At 41.3% G+C, this 18,514-nt stretch overlaps 2 protein-coding genes across 2 annotated transcripts in view; both read left to right on the top strand.

Annotated features, from left to right (window-relative positions):
- Nucleotides 1–7,545, top strand: part of LOC109477968 (multiple epidermal growth factor-like domains protein 10) — a 47,163-nt gene extending 39,618 nt beyond the window's left edge. The window contains exons 11-14 of the mRNA XM_019779422.1: nt 3,106–3,243; nt 3,385–3,522; nt 7,122–7,262; nt 7,391–7,545. Coding sequence (XP_019634981.1) covers nt 3,106–3,243; nt 3,385–3,522; nt 7,122–7,262; nt 7,391–7,545 — 572 coding nt within the window. The remainder of the gene's footprint in view (nt 1–3,105; nt 3,244–3,384; nt 3,523–7,121; nt 7,263–7,390) is intronic.
- Nucleotides 7,546–11,727: 4,182 nt separating this feature from the next.
- On the top strand, nt 11,728–17,535 carry LOC109477967 (multiple epidermal growth factor-like domains protein 10; the record flags this gene model as incomplete). Its single annotated transcript, XM_019779421.1, has 9 exons — nt 11,728–11,752; nt 12,471–12,614; nt 12,983–13,282; nt 13,895–14,584; nt 14,742–14,855; nt 15,229–15,369; nt 16,800–16,940; nt 17,069–17,209; nt 17,395–17,535. Coding segments are annotated over exons 1-9 (1,837 nt in total), but the record flags the coding sequence as incomplete, so codon positions are not given.
- Nucleotides 17,536–18,514: the final 979 nt, after the last annotated feature.

Here is an 18,514-nt window from a genome sequence, read left to right as displayed (position 1 = left end):
AGAGGTTGACACTGGCTCAGGAACGGGATTTGCACGATGGAGAAGCTCTAGCAGAGTAACAGGAGGCTATAGTGTTAGGATGTGGAATAGAGCTGGTAACACCCGGGTCGGGGCATTCTCCTGTCGCGTAAACACCCCAGACAGCAGTCAAACAGAAAAGTCTATCACCTTCAAAATGAAATCACAGGGTGAGTACACAATTTTTTACTGAATATGTCTGCATCTCTTTACATTCCCCAAATGGGTCAAGTGTACATGATTTGAATCATTCTTCATTGATGAGAATTTGGAATCGACCATCTCGCTTTTCATCAATGATTATACCTTACATAATCTTTCAGCCGATGTCTGGCCTGTGGCCTTCACAGTAACCGCCAGCCTAGGAGACCCCGTGACGCTACAGATGGTACAGAAGTCCAATAGGACGGGTACCCTGGAGTGGAGAAAGGGCGGAGTCGGGGGGACTGTCCTAACCGGACAGAACGGACTTAGCTTGACCATAGCCAGTGTCCAGTCTTCAGATGAGGGGATCTATGAGTGCTACTATCAGGGGGACACTGATACAAAACAGGGCATCATGAGGCTCATTGTCAGAGGTAATGTAACATGTTTTATTATTTAAATGTTCACGTGAGTTCAAGGCCATACGCTAGAACTTATCAAATGCTAGAACTGTTGTCATTGTATTCCATATATACGTGTTGATTCGTGTCCACATTCTCACAGAAATGTCGAAAAGTTAAACAGTTCTCTAACTTGATAATTTGACATACCTGGATTGTCTTAATCGGCTCATCATCATCATATCTTGTCGGCCCACTGCTCCAGCCAGTCCAGAGCTTCCTGGTTTGCATCGTACAGGTCTCGTTTGGTGACAGATTTTTAAAATTAAAAAAAAAAATTTTACAAACTTTATTATTCACATACGATACATAAAATAGTTAACATACAATGGTACATAATAATACATGAAAAGTGTCTGTGTGTGTGTGTGTGAACACGATAACTCAGGAAGACTAAGATGGATTGTCCTGATATTTAGTAGGTGGATAGGTCTTCATGAGACGTGAAACTGATTAGATTTTGGGGCCCCTAGCGTCTTGTTATGGTACTGCAGCTGAACTTCCGGTTTTGATATCTCGTGATGACATGCTAGGGTAACTAAATTTGGATGGTAGGTAGCTCTTGTGCTGGGAAAGAAGTGACGTGAATTTAGACCCCCTAGCTGCTTGCTCTGGAACTGCAGGGGCCTTGAAAAATGTTTAAAGTCGGATAACTCAAGAACCGATTGATGGATCGTCGTGATGTTTGGCATGTAGGTAGCTGATGTGATGCTTGACATAATAATATTACAATTATGCAAATATCAATGTAATTTGTATAATTAATGAGGAAAATCTATAAATCAGCCGCATTCCATGATAGGACTATTCAAGCTTGTGTCATGTAATTAAGAACGGCAGAAATACAGGCAGATATCAATTATGCAAATGATGACTTATTTTGCAGAATTATTGAGAAAATGTTATAATTACATAGTGGTAACTGCCTGGAATTTCATACTTGGGATATTTGAAAGCTATGTGAAGGTGAACATAATTAAACCTACTTTTAGAAAGAACTTTTTTTTAATTTATAAAGAAATGCTATAATGGCATTCTTTGATAAGTTAAGACTGTCTTCTGGTGTAGAATATGATCAACAGATATGATTGATGCAATATATGGTCCTATTTGCACAATCAGGGGGATTAATCTATAATTTATTAGTTATAAATTATGGCTAACATCATTTGGCAAAGGTATTAGATCGTGGAACTCTAGTTTAGTCTGTTTCTGAAATTTGTGAAGTTTGGTTTGTAATTTTTGATGAAACATGTGTAAATACAATATTGAGCGATAAGAATACAGTGTGCAAGTGCATTGTCATGGTGAGGGTTGTCAATTATACCGTAAATAATCATCTTCTCGTCTACAATTAGGTCTTGCTTGGTACATCTTTTTCACCAGTAACAGAACGTTTCCCAAATTTTTTTAGCTTCTATACAATAAACTAAAAGTATCAGAGAGGTCAAAGTATTTTGCTACCTTCGTGCCTTTATCTATGCCTTAGTTGACTCACTCACAAGACACGTATACTTTGGTACCAAAAATATTGACTTTTATGGTATCTGGTATTTATATCGTAGCTGTACTGTCGGTCTCAGAAGACTATTACTTTAAGCGCAAAAATCGGATTGTACAGTTTTTTCAAATCAAATTCAATATCCACAATTACTTTAATGTAATAATTGTTCTTTTATGCCCTCACTCAGGTTGTGCTGAGAACAAGTGGGATCCTCCCTCCTGTACCGCTGACTGTCCCGTGTGCTACAACGGCGGTGTGTGTGACGACAACACGGGGGAATGTGTCTGTCCTCCGGGATTCCATGGACACAACTGTGAAAGCGGTAAGTGTTACATTTGACATTACGTCTTCAATTAATAACACGCTTTATGTTAAGGCACGATTTTTGGCCCGTTCGTGTCACATAAGATTCAAAGTTGCTCAAAGTGGCTTTAAAAGGTTATTGAAGAATGGCTCAAAAAGGTTTTGAAGTATAGATTCTGACATTAGCTCATTTGAAGATATCAAATGGCAATAACGGATGATGTGTACCACAGACAAAATTTTCTACAACAATGCTCTTTTATATACTTTAAGCATGTACAAACGGCATGATCGGTACAAGCTGCACGAGAGAGTGTGACGGTGGAGACTGTACGGGCCAGCTGTTGTGTGTGATGGACCCGTACGGCTGTTCCTGCGCTCCTGGACTCATGGGCATAGAGTGTAATACAGGTGAGACTACATGCTAGTAATAGCTCATTTCATTGAGTGATGATTGATATCTGAATATTTTTAGTTTTCTTGTCCTACAGTTGTCATGGTTGTCAAGGCATGTTTGGGTATCCGACAAACTTTATGGATGTCAAGGTGATCAGCGTTTTCACCGATGGCCATGCTTCACCGAATGATTGGACCTACTGGATGCTGAATGATCTTTTCTTGGACTGATATACTCCGTAACACGTTACTTTACTAATGAAAGTCTGGCCATTTCAGAGTGTCCTGACGGCTTGTACGGAGCTGGCTGCACACAAACCTGCCATTGTGCAGCCGGACCAGCGGCCTGTAATAAGACGACTGGATTCTGTACAGGGGGGTGTCTGGACTTCTGGACTGGAGACTCGTGTCAAACACGTAAAAAAATTTCCAATCCTCTAAAGCAGTTTTAATACAGGCTTATTGCCCTGTGTATTATTTCGATACAGACCTGAAGATATTTTCATATATTTATGTACCTAATAATATTTAACTGTTAATTTGATGTAAATTTCTTAGAGTGTCCAGACGGCGTGTATGGAGCTGACTGTACCCAAACCTGCCATTGTGCAGCCGGACCGACAGCCTGTAACAAGACGAATGGGTTCTGTACAGGGGGGTGTCTGAACTTCTGGACTGGAGACACGTGCCAAACACGTGAAGGTACTATTAACAGTAACATTTAACACTGACTGGGTATAAGATGCATAAGATACCTGTCAAAATGCCGAATAAATAAAATAAATACATATCGACATGTCAATGAAAACGTTTGTGGATACCTAGTGCAATCGCAAATAATAATAATAATAGTTTATTGACAACAATCCTTGTACATGGCAGCGTTTAAACCGCTGAATTGCGTACACAGGTTTAAAAACAATTAAACAATAAGGTGGGCTAAACAAACAAAGGACATTGACAAAATAGGTACAAACAACTTAAACAAATACTAGCTGTACGCAGTTATAAATTAGATATATAAGTGATTAAAAACAATATTGGTCCGGTACTGGGAGATTTCAACCTAGGTCTGCTGGTTTATTTAACAAATCAGTGAAATAGGGGATTGGGCTCGTTTTGTACCGCTTTGTTTTCGTCAAAGGGATGTCGAGTTGGTTTGCCCCCTTCAGGCATCTGCCATGGATGTCTGAGCGGGATGGGGGTAACCAATGTCGGAACGAAGGGGAGTTAAGGAGGGACTTTGCAAACTTAAGGCTAAGGGTTTCTCTTCTTTTCTCTAGGGACGGCAAACATAATTGGGACAGGGCGATGTTGTAAGACGTGTACAGGGGGCCAAGGATTATCTTTGCTGCTCGTTTTAGTTTTTATTAATATTGATAAACGTTACACATCCAGGTAAACGGTACCCATGGGGTTTGTAATACTGGATAAATTATGGGGATTTTGAAAAAAAAACTTTACACAAGTTCTGTTCGTATTACAATGTTATAACGTTTTTGCTTTAGATACTGCCCCGTACGCAGATCTCTTTATTAAGGACGAAGGTCGCTTCTTCGGTGATTCTTCTAACCACATAACAGCATACAACGACATAGACACAGAAGAGTGTGCCCGCCGCTGTCTGCGAGGTTACGGCGGTTACGATGGCGTCACTCCGGCATGTCTGTCCTTCAACCATCGCCCTGCCGGATCGCCAGAGGGCGGCAGTGCACGGTGTTGGCTCAGTAGTTCTGACAAGGACACGGCGGCATCTCCTGGTCCTGAGTGGGACAGTTGGCCTTACCGAAATTACTACCAGAGGAAACGTAAGTATGCCAATTACTCTTTTATTTGACAGCTACCTATATGACCCATTCTGTTTGTTTTTGTAAATATAGAAAACAATAAAATCTCACCAATACTGCTTAAATATGGACTGTTTCATTACCCTGCAAAGGGTATCGGTTGACCAAGATTTAGGTGAGTATTAAGGTGAATATAAACGAAATGTTATATTCAATGCATTTCATTTTTTCGTTTTCTCAATATTTCATAAAAACAATAGTCCATAAAATATTCTATATTTTTGTAATATTAGGAAATGGTCAAGGTGTTATAATCACAATTAATAAGTACTTATTACTTCTCATTCTCTTTAATATTTTTACCTGAATGTGTTTAAGTTTTGTTATCGGCGGGTTTATCTGCGTGTTTACGTAAGTTTTCGTACTCGGCTCGAGGATTTTACTGACAGGCAATAACTAGGTCAAATGTCCTAAAACAATTTCCTGTCCAACTTTTTGCTATATGAATGTTTTTTTGTAATGTGAGCCAGTATGAAAAACGCATAGACAAGATTAACGAGAATTTCACAACAAGATTTAAAGAAACAAAATAGTTGTAAAATCTAGGATGTATGAGATATTCAATACACATAACAACAGTCTCTTATTCTCAAACATTTCCAGACATTCTGTCGCCCCAAGATTGTACTGACGTGTTCGCACTCGGGATTCAGCACAGTCATGTTTACACCATCGGCCACCCACAACCATTCCAAGCCTACTGTGACATGGTCACTGATGGCGGGGGGTGGACGGTCATACAGCGGCGTCAGGACGGGTCTGTGCCGTTTAACAAGACTTGGACTGAATACGAGCAGGGATTCGGCAATCCTACAGTAGAGTATTGGCTGGGATTAAAGAACGTCCACAGCCTGACAACACAGGAACATAACGAACTGTACGTGTACTTGGAAGACTGGGAAACGAACAGCCGATTTGCGCGGTACAGCACGTTTTCTGTGGGAGATGCCAGCAGCAAGTACACGGCAACGATCGACGGGTACAGCGGGGATGCTACTGATAGTTTGGACCCGTCCACTACACGTCACAGCATCAACAACAGACAATTTTCTACAACAGACCAGGATAACGACGGTATCAGTACCGACTGTGCGGGTACATTCGGACAAGGAGGCTGGTGGTACACTCCAAGTTGTGGATACGCCTTGTTGAACGGACAGTATCTGACAGGCTGCTCAGTACCTATAGCTTCCTGCCCCAGTGCAAATGGAATCATCTGGTACACTTGGAGGCGTAACCAGTATTCCTTAAAGAAAACGGTCATGATGATCAGACCAGCTACTTTTCCTGGTACGTGTTTTAGTCATTACTTAGAACTGTATTCTATTTTCTTCTCGATTACTAGTGACAGATTGAAAAAAAAATTCTTGATTACATTTACCGTATTACGATAAGTTGTTAAAACGTTTACAATATGTTGTATTATATATGCCCCATAGTGTCATCTTTAAGACCATGTGAGAATGGGAGAAACCTGACATCTGGACCTGAGGATTCCGGACTGTACATCTGTGCATGTCCCGCAGGGTGGAATGGCGAGTTTTGTGATCAGGGTAATGAAATGCTACATGTTTACATACAATATGCATACACGTGCAGTATGTAAACATACGTACATACATTATGTAAATAACTTGAACGAAGCTCTAAAATAACGTTTTGGTCAATGTTTTTGTTATCTATAACGTTACGTTTAGGCCACAATTGCACAGGTGCCTGTAGGAAGTGTATCCTGGGTAGGCCCAGGTTTGTAGGACACCGGTTGTTGCCGTCATGATTAAAACTTTCTTTTGCTGTACCGTGTAGGGGTTTGATCCGTGTTAATCTAAGTGCCCGTTATAGAAAATTCTCGTAATCCGGTCAATCTCTCACAACCACACACACACATGCAAACACACACACACACACACACACAAACACACACAAACACACACACACAAACACATACACACAAACACACACACACACACAAACACACAAGCGCACAAACACACACACAAACACGCACACACACACAGTGGGTAAATACCCCGTATATGTAGTAGCTACCGGCTTTTCCAATTGTACCTTAAGCGTTACAGATTGTTTTGACCGTTAAAATTGAATGTTTTTTTTTTATTCATCAAAACATAAAAACATAACAAGGACAGTGTGGCGCTGCACTCAAGTTAGCAACTTAAATTAACAGCGCCACACAACAAAAAGGTACAATTAACATTTAAATGTACAAAGTTGACATATCTTTGCGCCGTAGTCCCACCTCCCCAGGACATCAAAATGTTAAATTAAATGCTAACAGAGCTATTTGAAAGATAAGATTGAAGTTGAGTTGAAAGATAAAATTGAATGTTAAATTAGTAGTATCCATTCAAACCACATATTCCGAAGAATGAAGAAGAATAATAGGTATTTATGTGTCACGTTGATGTCTGTCATTTCCCACTTTAGCCTGCCCCTCTGGTGAGTTTGGACCCGACTGTACCGGCACTTGTCACTGTGCCAGCGGAGATTCCGTGTGTGACATCCGGACTGGAGTCTGTTCTAGTGGAGGGTGTGAGGCTGGGTGGAAGGGTAGTAACTGTCAGACAGGTGATCACATGTTAATTTTACGCATTATAATCTAGTAGTAATCGGGAAATATTGAATTTAAGATGTTTAGAAGAAAATTAATCCCAGTATGGATATAGGTAAATTCGATATTTTATTGGAAATTTCAGTCTGCTCGTCTGGAGAGTTTGGACAAGGATGTACCGGCACCTGTCACTGTGCAAGCGGAGATTCCGTGTGTGACATCCGGACTGGAGTCTGCTCTAGTGGAGGATGTGAGGCCGGATGGAAGGGACGCGATTGTCAGACAGGTGATTCATGTTAATTTATATTCATCGAAATTTATTCTGGCCCAAAGAAAAGAAAGTGGTTTAGTCAAACATTTTTGTACATTGTTTCCTGGCAGTCACTCCACAAAGACAGAGCATGAATTGATTGCTTTCTAACACTATAATTCTTTAAAATACTTTAACAAAATTCCTTTTTTTAAGCCTGCTCATCTGGTGTTAAAAAAACAGTTTGACGACACGTAAAATGCGATTTTATAATTGGTTAATTGCAGTCTGCTCTGGAAGGGAAGCAGTCTGCTCTGCTCGTGGCGTCGGGTGGCGTAGTGGTAGATCAATCGGCTATGAAGCGGGGAGACCCGGGTTCGATCCCGAGTCGTACCCGGGACATGTTTGAACATGCGCCCCAACGTTGTGCCCTTGGGAAATTATAATCTAGTAGTAATTGAGAAACATTGAATTTAAGATGTTTAGAAGATTATGAAGAGGGGAGACCCCGGTTCGATCCCGAGTCGTCCCCGGGACATGTCTGGACATGCGCCCCAACGTTGTGCCCTTGGGAAAGGCACTTAACACGGCTTTCCTCACTCCACCCAGGTGTGAATGGGTACCTAACTTCGGTTGGGGAAAGCCGTATTGAGGTCACCTTATGGCGCCGAATGGCAGCCGCACAGACCTTTGACTTTATTGGGATCCACATTTAGCTTACAACAAATGTAGCTATTCTTCCTGTGGTCCTTCAAGACACACATGACATATTTACAAAACATAAATACATGGCAATTACAACATATTAAAACAGATTAAAATAAAGCTATATACATATACACCATCACCACTTCATTTCATTCCAGGCACTGGACATTCTATACAAAAATATTCTTTTCTGTGCATTTGTTCGAGGTTTAGGAAGGCGGATGGTCTGTGAGTCTGATGTTCTAGTATGGTAACCATATGACTGCATAGTGATGTTCTTATACAATGATATGGGTTGTTTTTCTTTCATTATCCTACTGAAAGTTCTCAGTCCTTTCTGGTGAACTCTGTCCTTCACTGGTAGCCATCCCAGCTTCTCTAGCAACCTGTCCTTGCTTGTGTATCTGTTGCATCCCAGGGCAAGCCTGGCTGCTCTGTTCTGTATCACTTGCAGCCGCTTTATGTTCTTCGCAGATGTGCTGGCCCGCACGGAGCTGCAGTAGTCAAGATGTGTCAGTACCAGGGCTTGAATGAGTTCTATCCTGTGCTTCGGCAGAAGTGATTTTCTCACCCTGCTTACTTGAGCCATGCTCCTATTGCACTTCTTCACTACAAGGTCTATGTGATCGTCAAAAGCGAGGTTCTGGTCAACCTGCACTCCCAGAAGCTTGACAGTGGGTACCTGCTGTAAACTCTGCCCCCTGAGCTCCAGCTGTAGGGGAGGTGCAAGTCTGGTCTTTCCTGCAGTCCCCACTTGCATGGCTTTTGTTTTGTCGTTGTTTAGTTTGAGCATGTTGTGATCTGACCACTTCGCTACACATTCTAGATCTACAAGAGCCTTTGTTCTTATGTCCTGAACAGTGTGTCCTGCTGCGTGTACTGTACTGTCGTCGGCATACTGATCCAGTTCACCATTCTCCACTGTGCTGGACATGTCGTTGACGTAAATGCTGTACAACTGAGGTCCCAAACAACTTCCTTGTGGAACTCCACACTGTAGCACACGTTCTTTGCTATAGGCTCCGTTTGCATACACCTGCCAATTGCGTTTGGACAGGTATGACTTGGTCCATGACAGGGCTTCCTCAGAGAACCCGTATCTTGTGAGCTTCCTTAGAAGCAGGATGCGGTCAACCAAGTCAAAAGCTGCACTGAAGTCCAGCAGCACCACTGAGGTCATCAGCCCTTTGTCCATACTATCCAACTACTCATCTGTCATCTTCAAGAGAACCGTTTCTGTAGAGTGTAGTTTTCTGTACGCATGCTGTGCCTCTGATTGATGACCTGATTGGGAGAAGTATGACACGATCTGTTCACTAGCTATTATGTTCTGTCCAGACAGTGGCTTACTGCTGTCTTTCAATAGTGGAATCACCTTGGCATGTTTCCACTTTGCTGGGAAAGTTCCTGTTGCAAAAGACAGGTTTACTATGTAAGCCAAGGGTTGTGCTATGATATCTGAACAAGTCCTCAGCAGTTTGTTGTCTATTCCATCATAGCCTGGGGCTTTGCCATCTGGTAGTCGTGACAGGATTTTGTGCACTTCCTGCGCTGTGACTGCTTCCAACATGAAAAGTTTCTTCCCCGTGTGAGTCTGCGTGTGAGTCTGCATGTGAGTCGCCTGCCCTGGATCTGAGCAAGTTTCTTCTTCCGTATTTCTCATCCTAGAACGAATGTTGGCGACCTTAATCTCGTAGAACTTTGCGAAATGTTCTGCGATGTCTTGGGGTTCGGTAAGCAGTCTTCCATCTTCCTGCACACAAGATGGGCTTACAGTGTGTTTTCTTCCAAGAAGGGAATTGATGGTATTCCAGATCTGTTTCGGATTTTCCGTGCATTCTTCAAATTTGTCTCTGTAGAACTGAGTTTTTGTCTTACGACAAACTGATACCACTCTGTTCCTCAGCTTCCTGTACACAGCCTAGTCTGATTCCAGCCCTGTTGTTTTAGCCTCCCTCTTTGCCTCATTTCTCATCTCCATCAGTTCTTTAATGTCTGGCGTAAGCCAAGGGGATGCATTTGACCTGACTGTGAACTTCCTTATTGGAGCATGCTTGTCACATGTGTCCTGTAGAATGTCAGCAAACATCTCTGTAGCCTGGTTGACATCATCAAAGTTATACATCAATTGCCATGGTGCCTCCTTCATATCCGAAAGGAAAGTTCCCTCCGTGAATTTCTTATATGTTCTTTTATGAACTGTTCTTGGCCCTGTCTTCTGAAGCTTTGCCTTTCGAGAAAACAGCACTGCGTCGTGGTCAGAGAAGCCCACTGTTCTTATTGTTGTCTTGCTGCATTTGTCGGGTAAGTTCGTAAACACCAGATCGATGCAAGATTTTTTTTACTTTATTAATATTCATAATGTTACATTAAAAAGAGGTATATAGTTGACATACATGTACAATCGTGTGGGATGATACATAACAATCAAGGACAGTTTTTTAAAGGTAACGTTGCAAGATGCTACAACTGTTTGTCCACGGTTCACAGTTCTGGTTAGCTTGTCAACTAACTGTTGCATTCCATAGCTTTGTGTCATGTCTCGCAGTCTCTTTGATGTGTCTGATGTTCTAGTCCAGTCTACTTTAAAGTCTCCCAGAACATAAATTTCCTTTTGCTCTGATGTTACCTTGTCCAATATTTTCTCAAAGTTTTCCATCCAGTCTGTTTTAGCATTAGGTGGTCTGTAGAAGACTGCTAACAGAAAAGAGCTAACATGAGGCATATGAACTTCAATCCAGAGTGCTTCTACAGATTTTAACATGAGATCCTTTCTGACATTACCAACAATGATTCCAGAAACATACAGTGCCACACCACCTCCCCTCCCGTTTCTATCCTCTCTGAACAGACTATAGCCTTCTACAAACAGTTGCCCATCTGATATAGAATCATCAAGGTGTGTTTCTGATACAGCCATTATATGCACATTGTTCTGTTTCATTACTTGAGCCAAGTCATTTACTTTGTTACGCAAGCTACATACATTCAGATGTGCTATGTTCAGGCCTCGTGATTTGTTCATTGTGATGGCGTACCCAAGAACAACTATAATACACAAATAAAACTTCATTTTCACTATTGACAAAGACTTAGTCTAAATGCTGAACTCTTGGCTTAATCTAACCTAACATATCTAAAAACAACACTAAACTATCTAAAACAATACTTAAACTATCCTAATATCTACAGTCTAATACTTAACTATCCTTGGCTTAATCTAACCTAACATATCTAAAAACAACACTAAACTATCTAAAAACAACACTTAAACTATCCTAATATCTACAGTCTAATACTTAACTATCCTATTGAATGTCTGAAGAAGTTCAATGTATTAAAATCAATGTCAGAGAAGCATTGTCCGTGACCAAAAATTCATAACTCACTCAAGCTTCGACCAGCATTGAATTAACTGTAAAAAACAATGAAATTACAAATAATCTAGTTACCATGATTAGCAGAGAAGAGCAACAGCACGGTCAATGCACCTCTGTTAGGCGAGAAGTCCGAGGTCAGCAATCATGGCGCCCTCCCACCTCAGGAGAGGTAGAAATTCAACTTACAATAAAAACACTCAATAAGGCAAAATTACAACAAAAAAAAACTTCTTCGACACACTCTAAGTGTCGCTAGGTACCATCTACGTGCTTGATACACCTGGATGGTTTATCTAGAAGAAGATTTTTGACGGATTTAAAAGATTTCTCAGAGTTCCAGAAATTAGTGTGCAGCCATCTTGGTGACCTCTGACCTTGACCCCTGCGGAAGTTCCACAAAAATGTGGAACAAATATGTATCATGTGTATTATGTGTATAATTTTGTGTATTTTTACCATTTGCATCATCTGATTGTAAACCCTGCATCAATTCAGCACTATAAGGCTGCGATTGCACGGGTGATGTTTGGCCAATAAACCAATTATATAAGGGAAGCAATTTTCAGACAGGTTTGTATCATTTGTGGCGAGTGTGCCCAGGCATGACGCAAGCAATATATATTATTCTAACCTTTCTAATGTCAAATCTAATATTCCAATGTCAAATCTTCTCAAGGTCTGAATTTCCAATCCTCTGAAGTGTTTTCGTAATACAGAATGATCGTCATTTTATTATGTTTGATACAGATCTGAAGATATCTTACTGCAATGTTGAACATTAGTAAATGGATTTACCAAAATTTATATATATATATAGATATATAGATATGTTCATATATTTATTTGCTTAATAATATTTAACTGTTAATTTGATGTAAATTTCTTAGAGTGTCCAGACGGCTTGTACGGAGCTGGCTGCACCCAAACCTGTAACTGTGCAGCCGGACCAGCTGCCTGTGACAAAAAGACCGGATTCTGTACAGGGGGGTGTCTGGACTTCTGGACTGGGGACGCGTGCAAAACACGTGAAGGTACTACTAACAGTAAAATTTAACACTGACAGTTCTTAGGGTATAGAATGCAGATACCTGTCAACATGCCGAATAAATAGAATAAATACATATTGACATATCAATGAAAAGCTTTGTGTGGATATCTAGTGCAATCGCAAATACGGTTTTAATCTAGATCTGTAGTTGTAGAAGACCATACAAAAGTCCCTGTACTTTTTTGTTGTGTCAATAAAGAATCTCTACATTGATGAAAGTTTGACATCCAGATAAACGGTACCCATGGGTTTTTAAAATCATAATACTGGATAAATTGTGGAGACTTTGAATGAAACTTTTCACAAGCTCTGTTGATTTTACAATGTTATAACGTTTTTGCTTTTTATTAGATACTGTCCCGTACGCAGATCTCTTTATTAAGGAGGAAGGTCGCTTCTTCGGTGAGCCTCCTTACTGGATAACAGATTACAACGACATAGACGCAGATGAGTGTGCCCGTCGCTGTCTACAAGGTTACGGCAGCTATGATGGCGTCAATCCGACCTGTCTGTCCTTCAACCATCGCCCCGCCGGATCGCCAGAGGGCGTCAGTGCACGGTGTTGGCTCAGTAGTTCTGACAAGGACACGGCGGCATCTCCTGGTTCTGAGTGGGACAGTTGGCCTTACCGAAATTACTACCAGAGGAAACGTAACTATGTGTATTCTACTTCTGTTAGGCAAGGGGCTCAGTGCCCTATTCTGTATCATTCTTTAAATATATTCAACGTTATAAAGAAAATGTAAAGTTTGTATATCTTATTTTATATTCTACACTTTTGTAATAGTACTCTTATTTGGTTTAGGACTAGGACATTGTGTTTAAGACTATATTAATAACAGTAACGTTGTATAATTTATAACTCCATATTGTTTTAACCATTATTACCTATGAGTATAGCCCAGTGTTCTCCATGCATAGCTGTGATCTTGTTTAGTGTGCAAGTGCTATCTTGTGTATTTTCAAATTGGTAGTTGTTTTATATAGGTGCGTAAAAGACACTGACAAGAATTAGAAAGGTTCCCAGAAAAGTTTGAAGAATGGTTCGCTTGTTCCATTTCCTACCTTCAATTTCCTGCCATATGCATGACTGTTGCGTTAACACAGTCCGTAGGAAAATACACAGACAGAATCATTGAGAAATCCACCACAATAATCAGTAAAGGAAGAAATTCACTAAAACTCCTAATAATTTCTGGAGGTATATATTTTGTTATTTCTTGCCTGATGAATCATGCCACCATTATTGCTTGTTATATCCAGATATTCTGACGCCCAAAGATTGTACTGACCTGATCGCAGTCGGTATTCAATACAGTAGTGTCTACACCATCGGCCACCCACAACCATTCCAAGCCTACTGTGACATGGACACTGATGGCGGTGGGTGGACGGTCATACAGCGGCGTCAGGACGGGTCCGTGCCGTTTGACAAGACTTGGATTGAGTATGAGCAGGGATTCGGCAATACTCGTGGAGAATACTGGCTGGGATTGGGGAACATCCACAGTCTGACTACACAGAAACAAAACGAACTGTATGTGTACTTGGAAGACTGGGAAAGGAACAGCCGGTTTGCGCGGTACAGCACGTTTTCTGTGGGAGATGCCAGCAGCAAGTACACGGCAACGATCGACGGTTACAGCGGGAATGCTACTGATAGTTTGTACAATTCCAATTCACGTCACGGCATCAACACCAGAAAATTTTCTACAATAGACCAAGATAATGACGGTGTCAGTACCGACTGTGCTGTTACATTCGGACAAGGAGGCTGGTGGTACACTCCAAGTTGTGGTTTTTCCATGTTAAACGGACAGTATCTGACAGGCTGCTCATTACCTGCTCCGGGATCCTGCTCCAGTGCAGATGGAATCATCTGGTACACTTGGTTGGGCTACAGATATTCATTGAAGAAAACAGTCATGATGACCAGACCAGCTGATTTTCCCGGTAGGCATTCAACTTATAACTAAACATGTGCACTGCAATTCTCATCGTTTCTATTTTTCTTTATACATAAAGGGGTAAAAATAAATCAAAAGAATGCTGTTGTTAACAACGAGTGTTATAACAGTGCCATTGTCTGCCACACTACTTTGCTCTACAGCATCATTGTTTAGACCATGTGAGAATGGGGGAACCCTGACATCTGGACCGGAGGATTCCGGACTGTTCATCTGTGCATGTCCTGCAGGGTGGAATGGCACGTTTTGTGATCAGGGTAATACACACATAATACATTACGTAAATAAGTTGAACGAAAGTCTGAAACGACCTTTAATCCCAAACTTGTGATTAGGCCACCATTTCACCTGTGCCTGTACGATGTGTAACCTGGGTAGGCCCAGGTTTGAAGAACACCGGCTGTTGTCAGCCGTTGTTTTTGTTGACGACAAAATATTCCGTACGCGTACAGTAACTACAGGCTTTTCAAATTGTTACAAGCACTACGGACTGTTTTAGTCGTAAAAGTTGAATATTAAGAGGTACAGCTTAGTATGCATTTCAACCGCATGGTTAAAAGGTATTATGAGATAAAGAACAACATTGGCTATTTAAGTGTGGCGTTGAAGGTCTGCCTTTTCACGCTTTAGTCTGCTCCTCTGGTGAGTTTGGGTCTAACTGTACCGGCACCTGTCACTGTGCGAGCGGAGACTCCGTGTGTGATATCCGGACTGGAGTCTGCTCCAGTGGAGGATGTGAGGCTGGGTGGAATGGGAGCAACTGTCAAACAGGTGGTTATAAATGCATTACATTATAGTGTGAAGTTACTAGAGTGATTAACTCTTAACGTATTCTTTATTATGGTTGCTAAATATTCTAAGTTTTTAAATTCTTTTCTTTCAAGCATGCTTACCTGGTGAGTTTGGGTCCAACTGTACCGGCACCTGTCACTGTGCAAGCGGGGATTCCGTGTGTGACATGCGGACTGGAGTCTGCTCTAGTGGAGGGTGTGAGGCCGGATGGAAGGGAAGCAGCTGTCAGACAGGTGATAATGTTATTGTTACAGTATCACATTGTTTTCTGGCAGTAAGTCAAGAAAGACAAGGCTTGACGTAAAGTTTTTTCCAACTTTGATAAAATTTATTACTTTCTTTACAGTTTGCTTACCTGGAGAGTTTGGGCCAAACTGTACCGGCACCTGTCACTGTGCGAGCGGAGATTCCATGTGTGATATCCAGACTGGAGTTTGTTCTAGTGGGGGGTGTGAGGCCGGATGGAAGGAAAGCAGCTGTCAGACAGGTGATCGTTTTATCTTATCACAATAATTTCTTGCAGTGAGTCCAGAATAACAGGGCTTGAAATAAAACGTTTTCGAATTTTCAGATATTCACCAGGTTTAATAAACATTGTTATTACTTTCTTTACAGTTTGCTTACCTGGAGAGTTTGGGCCCAACTGTACCGGCACCTGTCACTGTGAGAGCGGAAATTCCGTGTGTGACATCCGGACTGGAGTCTGCTCTAGTGGAGGGTGCGAGGCTGGGTGGAAGGGGAGCAACTGTCAGACAGGTGGTTAATATTGTTTCTCTTTATTTTATTTAATGCATTACATTATAGGGTGGAGTTTAAATGGGTTATTGACTCTTAAAGTATTCTTTAATATGGATACTAAATATATTAAGTTTTTAAATTGCTTCCTTTCAAGCATGCTCGCCTGGTAGGTTTGGGCCGAACTGTACCGGCACCTGTCACTGTGCTAGCGGAGATTCCGTGTGTGACATCCGGACTGGAGTCTGCTCTAGTGGAGGGTGTGAGGCCGGATGGAAGGGGAACAACTGTCAGACAGGTGATCGTTTTATTTTATCACATTAATTTCTTGCGTTGAGTCGAGAAAGACAGGGCTTGAAATAAAACGTTTTCGATTTTTTTAGATATTCACCAGGTTTAATAAACCTTGTTATTACTTTCTTTAAAGTTTGCTTACCTGGAGAGTTTGGGTCCAACTGTACCGGCACCTGTCACTGTGCGAGCGGAGAGTCCGTGTGTGACATCCGGGCTGGAGTCTGCTCTAGTGGAGGGTGTGAGGCTGGGTGGAATGGGAGCAACTGTCAGACAGGTGATTCTTGTTACTCTATCACATCAAATTATGGTCATGGGAAAAAGCAGTGTCTTTTCTCTCATCTTAAATGTTTAACTTGTTTATTCGTTGTTTTTCTTCATAGTATGCTCACATGGAGAGTTTGGGCGGAACTGTACTGGCACCTGTCACTGTGTGAGCGGAGATTCCGTGTGTGACATCCGGACTGGAGTCTGTTCTAGTGGAGGATGTGAGGCCGGATGGAAGGGGGACAACTGTCAGACAGGTTATCGTTTTATTTTGTCACATTAATTTCTTGCAGTAAGTCCAAAAAGACAAGGCTTGAAATAAAACGTGTTCGAATCTTCAGATATTCACAAGGTTTAATAAACTGTGTTATTACTTTCTTTAAAGTTTGCTTACCCGGAGAGCTTGGGCCAAACTGTACCGGCACCTGTCACTGTGCGAGCGGAGATTCCGTGTGTGACATCCGGACTGGAGTCTGCTCTAGTGGAGGGTGCGAGGCCGGATGGAAGGGAAGCAACTGTCAGACAGGTGATTTAGGTTGATTTATATTTATCGTTTTGTATTCTGGCAAAGAGTAAAGAAAGAGGTGGAGTCAAACATTTCTTTAAGATTTGTCACATTGTTTTGTTGCAGCAAGTCAAGAAAGACAAATCTGAAGTTTAAACGTTTTCCAACAAACTGTTTACTGAAATTTGTTATCACTGTCTTCAAAGTTTGCTCACCTGGAGAGTTTGGGCCCAACTGTACCGGCACCTGTCACTGTGCGAGCGGAGATTCCGTGTGTGACATCCGGACTGGAGTCTGCTCTAGTGGAGGGTGCGAGGCTGGGTGGAAGGGGAGCAACTGTCAGACAGGTGGTTGATATTGTCTCTCTTTATTTTATTTAATGCATTACATTATAGGGTGGAGTTTAACCCTACCTAGATCGGGGGGGGGCTAAAAGTGCCCGCGGCAACTTTGATGTCACCTAGCGTCTGAACGGCTAGCCGTACAACAGCCAAACTTGGTGACTTTTCCTAGAATATTGTTGGCAACAATTCTCTATCATTCGAATAAGATAATAATTTTTTGTGTTGCCATGGCAACGGGTTTCTGACAGGCATTTTTTGCTAAATTTAGTACTTTTTGTTTCAACAATAAAATTTTATGGGTTTTATGTCAAGTTACTCATGGTTTCTAATATTAATAACATCCCATATAATTTTATGTAAATTTTATCATTAAATATGCATAATTTATGCTAATTTGATGACGTCATTGGCCAAAATCCAAGATGGCGGACCATGTCATCAGAACAGGTATATACAGGTTATTTTCATTAAAATGTCATCAATAATTCCATTTCTTTTTCCAAGAAAGGTTTAAATGAAGATCTTTAGTATGTTTACAATGTATTTTAGGCTTTATCATGAAAAAAAGACTATTTTGGAAAATTCAAGATTGATGATCCAAGATGGCGGATATCTTAAATATGCATGACGTCATTTTATGACGTCACCGGTGTTGCTATGGGCAACATAAGACTTAGTACACCATAATATTCTGTCATAAACACTTTTGGTACACTTATGTTGAATACCATTTAGTTTTCAGGGAAAAACCTATTTAGACGATTTTGGCCAATAAAATCACATTAATAACGTCATAATGACGTCTATATTACGTCATAACGACATAAGAATTGTAGATATGATTAATTTTCACTAGTACACCATTCTCTGAAAATTTGGTGGTCATACGACATACCGTTCGCGAGTTCTTAGGGGGGGGGGTCGAAAGAAGACCCCCCCCGGTCCCCCCCGACCCTCGTCCAAAAAACGAACCCGGTCCGTA

The sequence above is a fragment of the Branchiostoma belcheri genome, unplaced genomic scaffold (assembly GCF_001625305.1).
Source record: "Branchiostoma belcheri isolate BF01 breed outbred unplaced genomic scaffold, Haploidv18h27 scaffold419, whole genome shotgun sequence".
NCBI classification, from domain to species: Eukaryota; Metazoa; Chordata; class Leptocardii; order Amphioxiformes; family Branchiostomatidae; genus Branchiostoma; species Branchiostoma belcheri.
Note: the sequence above shows the minus strand (reverse complement) of the source record. Positions and strands in the feature narration are given on the sequence as shown.